This window comes from Pteronotus mesoamericanus, unplaced genomic scaffold (genome assembly GCF_021234165.1).
Source record: "Pteronotus mesoamericanus isolate MK-2021 breed Mesoamerican mustached bat unplaced genomic scaffold, CSHL_Meso_final scaffold_85, whole genome shotgun sequence".
In the NCBI taxonomy this organism is placed as follows: Eukaryota; Metazoa; Chordata; class Mammalia; order Chiroptera; family Mormoopidae; genus Pteronotus; species Pteronotus mesoamericanus.
The window spans coordinates 13,616,537-13,631,404 of record NW_026555329.1 but is presented as its reverse complement, the minus strand read 5'-3'; the positions used below and the strand labels follow the sequence as shown (position 1 = coordinate 13,631,404).

General features: G+C 36.2%; 1 protein-coding gene across 1 annotated transcript in view; it reads right to left on the bottom strand.

Moving 5' to 3' along the window:
* Positions 1-13,192, bottom strand: part of THSD7A (thrombospondin type 1 domain containing 7A) — a 319,686-nt gene extending 306,494 nt beyond the window's left edge. Inside the window, exons 1-2 of the mRNA XM_054564186.1 lie at positions 13,040-13,192; positions 5,283-5,466 (exon numbers count right to left, since the gene is read on the bottom strand). Of these exons, the coding sequence (XP_054420161.1) occupies positions 5,283-5,466; positions 13,040-13,192 (337 nt within the window). The remainder of the gene's footprint in view (positions 1-5,282; positions 5,467-13,039) is intronic.
* Between the last annotated feature and the right edge of the window lie 1,676 nt (positions 13,193-14,868).

The following is a 14,868-nucleotide window of genomic DNA, read 5'->3' as shown; positions in this document are numbered from 1 at the left end:
TTCTGAATTTATCACACTATAGAAGCCGTTAAAATTGTACCTATTCCTACAGCAAGAAAAACCTTCTCTATGCGGTAGGTACATTAACAGATTTGAGGTGTCAGTGTCTAGATGGGGTTTTTGGAAAAGATAATCCACTAAGGAGATTCTTATTCCTAAAAGATAAGAACTTCCTCTCACACATTTTAACATTTTCTTCAAAAATAATCACCAGATAATGCTTTAGTTATGACTAACCAAGTTGTAACACTTAATAGTGATTTTTATATTCATATCTACTATTAAAGAATTATATTTGGTTAATAGTTCCAACAAAGTAAAGAACAAGGTATTGGGTCTCTATTTTTGAAGAGAACAAACTGAATGGAAACTAAGAAAGAAAGATAGGGGAGGGGAGAAAGAAGAATATTGTTTTTTAAATAAAATTCACCAGCTTAGAAATAAAAGTATCTTTAAAAACTAATGAAACACTTAAAATTGTGAAGAATGATATTGATATCCAGAAATTACAGTTCAATCCTTAAGAAGGGGGACCCAAAAAACCAAGAATTTATTTATTAAAAAAGCCTGTGTATTTATTCTTGCATGTTTAAACTTCAGTCACCTTCAGAGTGCTCTCCATTTGATGCAATACACCTACTGAGACTTTTTTTCCCACTGCTCAAAACAGATTTTGAACTCATCGATTTTTAAAATATATTTTATTGATTATGCTATTACAGTTGTCCCAATTTTTTCCCCGTTTTACCCTTCTACCCAGTAATAACCTCCTTCCCTCCAGCAACCCCATCTCTTTGTTCATGTCCGTGGGTCATGCATATAAGTTCTTTGTCTTCTCCATTTCCTATACTATTCTTAACACTCCTCCTGTCTATTATAGTGTACCTACCAATTATGCTTCTTAATCGCTGAACCTTTTTCACTTTTTTCCCCTTTCTTCCCCTTCCCGCTTCCAGCTGATAACGCGTCAAATGATCTCCATACCTATGATTCTGTTTCTGTTCTGGATATTTGCTTAGTTTGTTTTTCAGATTCAAGTTGTTGATAGTTGTGAACTTTCTACCGTTTTAATGTTCATAGTTTTGGTCTTCTTTTTATTAAGTCCCTTTAACATTTCATGTAATAAGGGCTTGGTGATGATGAACTCCTTCAGCTATACCTTGTCTGGGAAGTGCTTTGTCTGCCCTTCCATTCTAAATGATAGCTTTGCTGAGGAGCGTAATCTAGGTTGTAGGTCCTTGCTTTTCATTGCTTTTAATACTTCTTGCTAGTTCCTGCTTGCTTGCAAAGTTTCTTTTGAGAAATCAGCTGATAGTCTTATGGGAACTCCTTTGTAAGTAAGTCTGTTTTTCTCTTGCTGCTTTTAATATTGTTTCTTTATTTTTAACCTTTGGCATTTGAATTATGATGTGTCTTGGTATGGTCCTCTTTGGGTCCAACTTAATTTGGGACTCTCTGTATGTCTATTTCCTTCACCAAATTAGAAAAGCTTTTTTTCACTAGTTTTTCAAATAAGTTTCCAATTTCTTTCTCTCCCTCTTCTCCCTCTGGCATCCCTATGATTCAGATGTTGGTATATTTGGAGATATCCCAGAGTCCCCTTATACTATCCTCGTTTTTTTTTCCAATTATTTTTCCTTCTTACTATTCTTGTTCTAAGCTTATTTATTCCTTATGTTCCAAATCGTTGATTTGAACCCTGGTCATCCCACCGATGGTTGCCTGTAGATTTTTCATTTTTTCACTTAGTGTAATATTCATTTCTTCCTGGGTCTTTTTAATTTTGTTGCCATACTTAGTGAGTTCTTTGAGCATTCCTACCACCTGTGTTTTGAACTCTGCAGCTGATAGGTTGGTTATCTCCATTTCGTTTAGTTCTTTTTCTAGGGTTTTGTTCTGTTCTTTCATTTGGGTTATATTTCTTTGTCTCCTCAAATTTGGCATCCTTCCTGTGTTTGTTTCTGTGTATGAGGTAGAGGTGTTTAGACTCCCTCTTAGTAGTATAGCCTATCGTAGAAAAGGCACCTGCAAATCATGTGGGGCAGAGCCTTAGGCAGTTGCCAGGGTGGGGCAACCTGCTTCACCACTTTGTGGCCCTGCGTGGGGGGAAGGCTCAGAGAGGGGACCATGCCACTCTCTGGTTTCTGGAGGTTTTCCTGTGAGACTGGCACCCTTCCAGGTGTTGTCCTTGTGTTGAATCCCAGAGGGGGCAGGACTGCATACTTTTTAAGTCTGTGTGGGCCATTTAGGCCAAGTCTCCTGAAAATCTGGTAGTTTCTTCCACTGCCCCAACCCCCACTGGTTTTTACAGCCAGAAGTTATGGGGATTTATGTTCTTGGTGTTAGAACCTTGGACTGTGCAGTCTGGCCAGGGTTGGGATCGCTTGTTCCCAAGGTATCCCCCCAAATTTTTATCCACCACATGTGAATGTGGGACGGGCCGTTCCACCGCCACTGCCACCTCTCTGCACCACACTGCGTCTCTGTGCCTTTCTGCCGGTCTCCATGTCTCTGCTCCTCCTATGTGTCTGGATGAATGTGGCTTCTTTAAATCCTTGGTTGTCAGACTTACAAACAGCTCAATTTTCTGATGGTTCAGGGTGTATTGGGTTTTTTGGTTTGTTTCTTTATTTTGAGATATAGTTGTAATTCTTTCTTCAGTTGCTCAAGGAGGAGAAGTATGTTTATCTATGCCTCCACCTTGACCAGAAGTCCCTGAATTTGATTTTGATGCCTTTTAAAAGTGCTTTTGACATTTTTTTTTTACATCTTCCACATCAGCAAAATGTTTCCCTCAAGGATGTTTTTTCATTCAGGGAAACAAAAAAATGTTACTCAGGGTGAGAACAGGTAAATAGGGATTTCAAAAAAAAAAATTCACTGAAGCTGAACACAGCCCCTCACCAAAACGCCAGCTGCCGTACTATTATAGATGGGTTCCTAAAACACTCACCTAGCAGGTGAAGCATGTGCTATAAGGGGCTGCCCCTCCATAAGATAATTCCAGGTGTTTTGGGTTCCCTTCTTATGTCTATAGGAATAATTATAACAGTAGACTATAATTTTTAGCAACTTTTTTCATGTGAACAGAAATTCTCACATTGAAATCATATACACAGAAATACACCAATGAAACTGTATATACAAAGTATGTAATATCCTTATTAATTTTTAAACACCATGCAGACTCTGCATTAATAATAATATATAAAGTACTTTCTCATACAGTATATCTAATTTTGTTCTTATATTAATCCTGTAAATGAGGATATTGATATTCACCTATAACATGTGTAAACATAATTGGTATCATTAACTTTTTTTACCTACATGTACTGTAGATATTTCCTAGGTTAAGTCTTTAATTGGTGTGAAAAGTAAGGATAAGTGAAATTAAATGACTTTCCACAGATCAATCTACTGGTTAGCACTACAGATAAGTCTGATACCTACTGTGATATCGTTTTCACTGTACCAAGTTACTTTGATTAGAAAAGAGCATTTGCTCCATCAATTCTATCATGAACTACCATTTCCGAAATGCCTACTCCTGCTCAGTGTTAATATTCCCTCCCTCACCCTTCACCTACCTTAACTATCCCTATTAGCAATTAATTCCTCAACAAGATTTCTAATTAGATGCTCTCTCCCATGGAATAGATCCAAGTTTCCAACTCCTTCCTGGATATTTTTATCTGAGTTTGTTTGTATGACATATCAAGGTCATAAGGATCAAAATTAGATTCATTATCTAAAAGTACTCTTTACCTGTGTGTTTTTGCTGTCTTACTTAAGGTCATGTTCTTTCTGTGTGCAGAGACAAAAATTCTCAGAATCATTTGCAAAGCTTCTAATTTACATCCAAAGCTTACTTATTCAACCTCACATCTTCCCATTCTTCTACGGCTCAATGTTTATCCCTGCTTCCACAGGCCAGGTCCTTATCCTCCTTTGAATGAATTGTTATATTACTTGCTTATTGATTTCTCTACTTCCTTTCCTTTTAAGTCATCGATCAATGGGTTGCAGAATTAATATGAAACACAGCTAAATAATTTATGAACATACTCTGTGAACATATAAAAGGAAGTAAAAACTTTGGTCAATTGAGGTAAAACATTTTATCAAATATATCAGAATAATGCCAACTAGAATCACAGAGACCCCCAAATGACCTGGATCTTCTGGTTCCGGTGTCTGTGTAGTTTTCTCCCACACTAAATAAGACTGATCTATGTAAACAATTAAGTACCATGCCAATGATGGTGCATGACTCTTGTGGCTAGGCCATAAAAAACATGCTGGTTTCTGCCTTCTTTCTTACATCACTAGTTCTGATGGAAGCCTGCTAGCGTATTTTGAAGATACTCAAATATCCCTCCCTATAGGGTCTACTTAGAGCATAGGGTCACATAAAGGTCCATGCAGTAAGAAACTGAGGTCCCTAGCCACAGCCAGCTCTAACGTTTGGGCACATGAGTGCGTTACCTTGAAAGTGGATTCTCTGGCACTAGTCAGTCCTTCAGAAGACTGAAGCTCCCCTCAACATCTTGATGCAGCCTCATGAGAAATCCTGTGCCAAAATCACCCAGCTAATCTAATCCCTGGATTCTTGACCCCCCAAAACTGTGTGAAATAATAAACATTCATTGTTTTAAGCCACACAGTAGAAGATAAATTACACAGCAATAAATAAATTACACGGCAATTATAAATTTTTACACATCAAATAATAAGTTAATAAAAAAGAGCTTTAATTTTATGGGGAGCATTATGTATTAATAAAATGCTCTGAATAGGGAGTCAAAACTTGGGTGCTAGGCATGAGACAGTAGAGGCATAAGCTGTATAAAGTACTCTACAAAGTCAGGAGATAAGTAAAAGAAAGGTCATTTGCAACTTTTACTCCCATGTAAAAATCCAATTTAACAACCTTTCCACAGAAACCATTTTATTCCATACACACATGGATCATGTGTTTGCTGCAAATGAAACAGATATGATCAAAATGTAGGGGGATCCTAAACTGGACACATGTTTCTCTTGTTTGTATATGTATTGAACATCTCTTTGAAATACTAAAATATAAAGAACAAAACATAATGTAGGATTTGGCTCTCTATTGATACTGATGCAAGTCTCCAGTTTTGAAATCCAGCTGTTAAAGAGCCCTATCTCCAAAAATTTAATGGAAAAGTTGTTTGAATATTTTAGGTAGCTATAAATTAAAAATATATATATATATGTATATTTTCCTAACATATAAGCCAGGTTTTCCCCACCTCTTTTCACATTCCTGGCTGCAGGGGCTTTCGTTTGCAGTGCAGGATGCTTAGCAGCATCCTTGGCCTCGACCCTCCAGGTGCCAGAAGCACCACTCCTTCCCCCTTTCCGTGCCATGACAAACATGTTTGCAGACTTCAACAAATGTTCCTGGGAAGACATTTCACCCTTTGTGGAGGACCACTGTTACAGATATAAGGATGTAATATCATTTATAAGCATTTACTGAAAACAATATTTCTTTCAGCAAGGAGGAATGTTCCCATCTGTTCTCCAGCACTTCATATCTAAGGATCAAATATAAAGAAAATTCAGAACCTTTAGTTTGGATTTTCTGATTAAAGAGACTGAGGCCATCTGCCATAGTTATAATAATCTGCCAGATTGTCACAAATGATCAGTCTGATGTTAGGAATCAACAGAAAAAAATATTTTTTGATGGTTATATGATGTATTTACTACAGAGGATAAAGGAAGCTTTTAATTAAACGCACACACACACACAGAGCCATATGTATGTGCTCTGGAAAAACCAGCCATTCATTCTTTGCACTGCTAGTAGGTGACCAAATGAACTGCAAATTTTTTACTTAGGAAAGAACAAACAATAACCTTTAAGCACCAGGGATGACAGAAATCACAAACTAAAGTGTTTTGTTGAAATTTTCAAAGCTGAGTGAACAGGAATCCCTGCCTAAATTACTGAAAAGCCTTCAGTAAAGTAAGGACATAAACTGTTTTATTAATGGCCTTAAGAGAAATAAAGTATTATATTTTCTTCTACTTATTAGAATTGCATCTATTTCTGTCATGAAATGGTTTGCTGTGGCACCCATGGCTACAGTAAGCAAAGGGAATAATTTTTGCAACTTTGCAATATTACAAGGTATTTTGGAATACTTTTCTTTAATGCATGCTAAAATTATACAAATTTTTCCACTTAAATGATTCATTGTGAATAATTACTTGAATACTAGAATCTTGACTGTAAAAATAGAAGAATCACACTTTCTGTTTTAGTTACATTTTCTGCAGAAGCTGACTCTGATATAATGATTTGGGTGTGCATAATTTATTTTCTAGTAAAAAAAATGAAAAACACTGGTAGAGGACTAACAAAGTGAGACACAGAAGGTGGGGGCAGCCAATAAAGGACACGTGGTTAAGCTAGTTGTCACTCAGAACAACTGAAGCTTAACCCTGTCTGGGAAACTTTGGGAGCCCATGGACAATGCACATTCAGAACCATCCCACTGAGCTGCAAGAGGGATGGGGTATTTATACACCAACCCTCATTGGCCATTGTTTGGGTGCTGTGGCCAGGAGCACTAATTCCCCAGCATTTTTAGCTTCCTCCACAAACAGTGAAAGCAGAAAAGGCCCTCAGAGAATAACTACAGTTTGGGCAGTTAAAAGTCCCCTGGCTAGTGAGCTAGACGGGATACAGGTGGGCACTGGCCAGGTCTGCTGTTTCACAACCTCTATAAAATGATAAATATAACAGTTTGAAATATCAAGGAGTCACTGCCTTCTTAATTGTATTTACTGTTGCATTGTACAATTTGTCTCTCCATATCAAAAATATCGCAATTTTTTTTTCTGTTACAAGAATCCAAATGAAATTAAAAATGGAAAAACAACCCTCTTTGGTTCATCAGTTAATTAATATAGGCCATAACTATCCGCTTATTACTGTTCATTCTTATAGTATTTATTAGTTGCTTTAAAGAAATGTTTTTAAATCTGTGCAAAATTATAAAATTAACAAATTCAAATTACACAGAAAAGTTACACAACAAAACTGAGTATCTCCGCCTCTGTAACTAGGACCTCCCTCATTTTGCTAATGAGAGCTATTGTTCATATTTGCTTGTGATTACCCCAGAAATCCATTCATATATATTTTTAAATTTTTGATTGAAAATTTTTTATGCTTTCTGAATGTTAAGAGGCATGTCTTTCATCAATTCTGAAAAATTCTCAACCAATATATTTTTAAATATTTCCATCTGAAATTCCAAATAGATGTAAGATGACATCATTTTTCCCTGCATGTCTTTTAATCACTTTCATAATTTCCAACCTTTGTATTGCATTAAATTTAATTTTGCCTTCTTCCAGTTAACTAATTCTCTGTTCATCCATATGTACTTTACTAATTTATCCACTAAATTTTTTTGTTTGTTTTGTTTTGCTTCCAGGTTTATTTCCCTTTTGAATATGTCTGGTCTTCTTGCATAGTGTCTTTTTTTGTTTCCAGAATTTTTCATTTTATATTTAATTTTTTAACCATTCTAAACATACCTGTTTTTCAAACTCGGCCAATAATCTCATGCACTAAAATTCTTGGAGTTCTAATTATGCTGTTTGTAGTTTCTCCTGAGTCTTATTCATGGGGATTCTTTTGTACGCATTGAAATTTTAGACTGTGAACAAATATTCAGACTACACTGTAAGTTCTGGGTCTGTGGTAGCTTTTGTCAAGTATCCTAAGGGATTCAATTCAAATGGTATGACTATAAATTTTTTATTTTGTTTAGCTAGAGTAATTATTAACTTCAAACATGTAAGATGGAGACCTGTGGTTATAACCCTCTTTATGCCAGGGAGTAGCCCTTCCCGTGTCTAAGATTTAAGTAGGAAGTCGCAATTCCAACTGCCTACTTCTCAGACTCCATAGCCTTGTCTCCTTTCTTCAGACTTCTACAATACAAAAGTCCAATCCCTTGGTTACTAAATGTGTAAACTCACCAGGTCAGCCTTGGCTTCACTGTAGAGTTAACAACTCTGGACTTCAGTTTCATTTCATTTCTGGCCTTTCAGATTTTATCTCCATTCTTATGAAAAGCTCATCCCTACCTTTAACGTTATATTACATTTTAGTTCACAATTTATATGTTGTAACACACAATATACACTCATGGTATGTAAAATATCATTTATTTGATCTACTCATTTCCAGTTTTACTTGTTCCTAATTTTCATTGTCAATCCTGTCTCTCAAATATCTTCTATTCCCGAAGCACATTCCATGCCCCATTGTATTTTTATTTCTTCCATTAATTTCTTCCAATAATGAAATCCATTATTATTAAAATATTTTAATAAGCACTTTGAATTTACTCACATATATTTTCTATATCTCACATTTGAATCTTCTTTTTCAGTCATAAACACGGAATATATCCCAGCCTCAGCTGAACATCACATGCAATTGCAATCAGTTTGCCAAGTCTTAATTAAAAAAAGGAATAGGCTAATCTTTTGCTTTACAAAATAACTCTAAAATCTCAAATGGGCTCTTAGGGCTAATTTATAACCTCTAATTCATCTTTTACTAAATCTTTGAGACATTTCTGTGCTTCTCCCTAGATTTCATTTCCCATTTCAATCTGGAATGATTTCCCTTAAACTGTTTTATCCATTACAGAGTGTCTCTGCATAGTAATCCATTTCTTTCTCTTTTCAAATAATAATTTGTTCCACTTATTATTTCCTCTTCTTTTGAATGTTCAATTTTTCCTTCTCCAACAGATCCTTCATTCTGTCCTAAAATATTTTAGTTTTTAATACTTCTTCCTGTTCCAGAAATACGTTGTGGCAAACACTCGACCAATTACACAAAAGCCATCATTAACCCTCTTTTCCCTTTCCCTCCTATATAAGAGAGGAAAGTCAGCCTAATTACTCAATTGTGCATCCTTCCTTGCAGTCAGGAATAGTCTTGGTCCACGGCTGTGGCCAATAACCTGTAGCTAGAAAACCCTGGGGAGAGATTTCCTCATTACACAGAAAGGCAAAGTCTTGCCAGGAGAAATAACTTTTCTCCCTCTGCTGCCTCCACGCACTCTGCATGGGATGTGGTCGTTAAGTCAAGAGGCACAGTGGCTGTGTTGAAATCGTAAGTCATGATCTTATAGAAAAGACGCTAAGAAAGTTGAAGTAGAAAATCAGGAAGCACCTGGGACCTTGATATATTGTTCGGCCTAGAACTCCCTCGATGTCTCACCCCACAGTTCTCGCTGATGGAATAATAAAACCACCATTTAAAAAAGCACAAGAACAAAAATTATTATAGTTATACTTTTGATACTTGCATGCCAATATACTATTAATAGATACCTTTCTTTGATCTCTCCCTACCCCCACACCCAACTGACAAAAACTTAAAACATTAACCTAACTATATATGCTTGGTATTGTCACCAACCATTCATTGCAGAGCAGTGGTTGTAAACTGTTGGTCCTCAGGGCATATTAATGCCAGGAGTTACTATGCTTTGCTCTAAACAGTTTATATAAATCTTAAATTACCAACACTTAAGCATTAGAAACTGTTAGCTTTTTGGATTTCCGGGTTCATCAAAACAAAAAAAAGATCAGGTAACATTAGACTGGCCCCTACATTGAAAAGCACCCTAGCTCCAATTATATAATGGCTGCTGTTGAAACTGAAGCAAACAACACAATGGAGAAAAGATGTATAAGGCTGACCAAAAAGATAGTTTGCTATTTTTCCATAAGATGGATCTAGTAGCGTTTAGATGTCTTTAACTTCATTCTAAACAATTTCGTTAGATTGTATTTGCAATACAATCTAACAAAGCTGTCATATCAGCATGCAAAAAAAATTAAAATTGGTGAATTTTTTGTGTAGCCATTTTAATATTGAAGATGGAAGAAAATACGCAACATTTCAAGAAAGGTAAAAATGCAATTAAAATGCAAAAAGGATTTGTGCAGTGTATGGAGAAGGTGCTGTGACTGATAGAACATGTCACAAGTGGTTTGCAAGTTTTCTGCAGATTTCTCATGGGATGATACTCCATGGTTGGGCAGACCAGTTGAAGTTGACAGTGATCAAATTGAGATGTTAATGGAGAACAATCAATGTTATACCATGGGAGAGATAGCCAACATATTCAAAATACCCAAATCAATAATGTTATTGCTGAAAATGAACAATGTCTCTTTTATTTTATGGAAAAAAACTAAATAAATGTTTTGCCCAACCCAATATTTTCAACATTGGCGCTAGATATCCACATGCAAAAGAAAAAGAATCTAGACACAAATCTTATACCTTTTATAAAAAGTAACAAAATGGATCATAGATCTCTATGGGAAACAAAAAAGTATAAAACGGCCATCTACCAGGCGAGGGATCACACGCTCTCACCTTCTTTCCCTAGTAGATAAATCTTGGTCTTTTAAAAACAAACTCAAAAAGTACTGTTGCTTCAGAGACTCTGCTGATCCTGCTTAAATTGCCACATAGCTGTACTTCCGTTGTGGCACTTGGTGTATAATTGTTTCTGTGTGTGTACGCCTTCCTGAGTAACCTATAAGGTCTTTGTGGGCAGGGTTATGTGAAATGGGACTCTGGGTCTCCAATTCTGTGTCATAAATACTTGCTAGAGAAAGTAAGTTTGTATATCTAACTTTATAGATCTAGAATTAAATATTAAAGTGCTATGAAATGAATAACAAAATCTATGCACTACACTGATACTTTTCTTTCAATATTTAAATATTAAATCTTATGGAAATACCAATGACAGTAGACAAGGAGACATAAAATGTGTATTGAAATAGAATATAAGAGAGGTAAAGTCAAAAGGGGGCAAATTAAATATTTATTGAGTTCTCAATCAGAGTCAAAATAAAAGCATATGTGATTGAGCTGAAAGTGCTGAGTGTTTCCAGGCTACCAAACTGTCTTGGGCTGTAAATCAAATTAAGCAGCTCAAATACTGCTATACTGTACAGAAAATGAAAATGAATAAAATAGAAGAGGGAGGCTCTGCCTCTCTTGTCAGGTAACCAATACTGTTGAGAAAATAAAGTAGTTATACACTCTATTTAAGGGAACTAAGTTGTAAACTGATACCCTCGGATTGGTAACGTTTGCATAAAAGGAACAGTAGCAACAACTGTCCAGAGCTTTGGAAAAAAGCACCCAGTGCTTTACTTGGCAATAAAATGGTTTCATATTTCAACCCTTCAAGTTCATATATGTTGGTTCATTAACTGTTTTGGTACAAGAGGCAGGATTAAAGTTTATAAAATAAGACTGTCCTAATGAGAGATAAAAGGAGCTCTGTGGTAAGAGCAACTAATAAAAATTACATGAAAAAGATGGGAATATTTTCTTCTTAAAATTTTCCTCCAATTATAAAATTCATTGCTAAACAATATCAGGCTGATAACTACTGATGTCTAAAACAGCTTGTGCCAAACGATTTTGATTATGAAAGTGTAAGATAGAACTGTACACAATATGTACATATATAAATGCCACATATATATTATTACATATTTATAAAAATAGTGTATATATAAAGACTGGCAGACAATCTGACAAGTCAGTGAGACAATAGGTGATTTTAAAGTTTTTCTGTATTTCATATGAAAAATAAAATTTAAATAAACTTTTCACTTTGTTGCCCACTCACACACCTTCTCCCTGCCTTTACCATATTTTAAAGAACAAAATCCATTTGAAACAGCCCTCTCTATCCTATTGTAATCTGCAATCATGTTTACAATATTGTGAAGAATGAAAAATACAGTGAGAAAGCTCAGAAGTCAAGCCCTGAATAATTTTCTTACCTACTGTAAATTTACAAACTGAAAATTAAAGAAAATTACATTTAAACCTCTTATGTCTATGGACAACTTTAATAATATATACTTAATTTACCTGCTAGGACACAGATTAGTCAATAGAGAAATACAGTTTGAGATTATAGCCTAAAATCTGGAAGTCTGTGTCTCCCAGACGCTACCTCCACAGGGTCTGCTCTGATTGTCGTCACACGGGGCCCTCCATCCAATTCCCTCGGCTCCTGGCATTTCTTCCGTTACAGACAGCTAAGGAAATTCTTATTGGACTGCTTCTCTCTCACACTGATAACAACACCATTCCCTCCAGTCCATGATCTCCTTTACCTCATGGTAAGATCAGATTTGTTTGCCCTCTGTTAAGATTGGGGTAATGTTGCCGTTTCCCAAAGTTGAATTGATTGTGATAGTTGAGGGTTTCCTGTAAAGTGCATTACCTAGTGAGGCTTTCTGCTGACAGGAACAAAGTTTCATAGAGAGAATTCCATAGTAAATTACAGCAGCCTGGATAACTACTATTGCCTTTCCTTTAAAGAATATTTTTAGAAATAAAGAGGACATAGCCTCTATAGTCTAGCTCTTTAAACTTCAAATTTTGACACTAATGGCTATTTTATTTCATATAAGCAAAGGAAAAATAATGTCTGCTTTCTAAAGTCACAGAGGGCCGACACACCATGCGTGGAGCATGTAAAGTAATGGTGCGTTGCATCATGTCCCTCCTCTGAATGGCTCATCCTTTCCTGTCTGCTGCTTCCTCTTCCTTGCCTACTCCCTACTTTGGAACACTCCCTGGTGCTACTCACAGAGGACTTTTCCTACTTTTACTCTTGCTAACTGGTGGTCTCCCCATTTTATAACATTATGTGAATGCCCCAAAGACACATTCAACCCCATGTTCCTCAAAGGGAACCTCTATTTCCTCGTAAAGCCACTCTGTGCATTTCCTACCATAAACCCAGTTACCCAGACTAGAACCCTTAGATCAGTCTTTTCCCCTCCATTCTTTCCAATTTTGCCATCTTATCTGTCATTGCTTTTACTCTCGAAACATCACTCTATGACCTCTCCATCATTATTGCTTTGACTGAAGTTTCTTACCCTTTCTGGCTGGGATTATTGTGAGTCATACCTGATCATTCTGCTGGTAATGTAAAAGCCTTTCAATTTTACACCAGAGCTTTTCCACAGTCAGCAGTGATCTGCCTGCCCTACAGCATAAATCTGAATGTCGTTTTCCTGCTGAGGAGTCCTTGATGGCTGCCCACTGCGAACTATTCTTCATGGTGTATGAGTCCTTAATAACCTGACTCCTAACTCCAAGTTCTATCGTCCTGAGTTTATGACCAACTCCGCTCTCCCCCAATATATCCTTTAGCAAGGTTTATAGTGGGGACTCTAATCAGAGCTTCACCAGCAGCTTAATGTACCAAATACAAATTCTAGGAGTAACATATCTGAATAGACTAGCTAAGATTATATACCTGGCCCACAGAGTAAATGCAATACCTCCCAAAAGTATCCAGTGAGGAATCTGCAATTCCAATAAAAAATATTAAAAGCTCCTAGAGAGGGAAAATGGGTGGGCAGCCCAAAGCAAACATAATAAAAAATACTTAACCAATTTTTAAAATGTCTACAATACTCTAGGTCAGCAAACATTTTCTGTAAAGGGCCAGATAGTAAACAGTTTAGTGTCCTTGGTCCATACAGCCTTTGTCATGACTACTCATCTCTTAATTGTAGCCCAGTGCAGCCAAAGATAATATGTAAAGGAATGGGCGTGGCTGTGTGTCAATAAAATCTTATTTACAAAAACAGATTGTGGTTAAGACTTGGCCCAGAGGGGTTATAGTTTTTCAATTCCTGCCATGTGTCATAGCATTGTGATTTCAAAGTAAGGTAACACATAGATCAATTAAGATTTTGTTGTGTGTTTAATGTTATTGTTGGAAACAGGAAAAAATTACATAAACCTGTTTTTTATCTACAAAGGAAAAAAAAGAATTGCATGGTCTCTATGCAACAGAAAAGGACAACTACAGGAAAAATTAAGCGGAGAGGATGGGATGGAAAGATAATAAGGAATAAAAACAGAGATTAAGGAAATAAGAAGTATTTCAAGACATCAAAATTTAATGGCAGAATTAATATTTACTTTATAAGCAAGATGAAAGATAATTAACAATGCAAAATCATTGGCCATCTGAGGAAAACTACAAATAATTCTTCCAATATGTCACAAAAAAACATAAAGCCATGACAAAGAGAGCCATGACATACAGGGACTACAAAGTGAACCTGAAGAAGTTTCTGCCTCTGAGGGAAAAAGCAGAAAAATTTTCACAGAAATTAAATTTGTATTTAAAAAATAAATAAGGAAAAATTGAAGAATCTAGAAATCACAATAACCAAAGGTATAGTATTTTTTCTTCTGGAAATCTAAGTTAAGGAAGAATTATAAGGTAATCAAAGGTAGGGGGCCGCCAAAAAAAAAAAAACACCCCAAAATTATCTTCTGGAGGGTGGGCCCCTTGTAGTACAGGCTTCCCCACTAGTTGGGTGTTCTAGGAACCCATCTGCTTCAGTGAACCAGATGGAATTGTTGTGAGAGGCTGCATTCCGCTTCAGTGAATTATTTTTAAGACTCTTTCAACCTGTATGCTCATTTCATGATAGGTGATTAACGAGTGTACCTACTCACACCATGCTGAGTGTTCAGCAGTTTCTGACCCAAAAGAGCATGGCCTCTTTGCCCCGCCCCTCATTATTCACATGATCTCACCCTGAGCGACATTTTGTTGTTTCTCCGGATGAAAAAAGTCCTCAAACGTAAACATTTTCCCAATGTGGAAGAGGCAAAACAAGAAAACAGTAGAAGCACTAAAAGGCATCAAAATTGACAAGTTCAAAAACTGTTTTGAGCAGCGGAAAAAAAGTCTCGATAGGTATATTGCATCA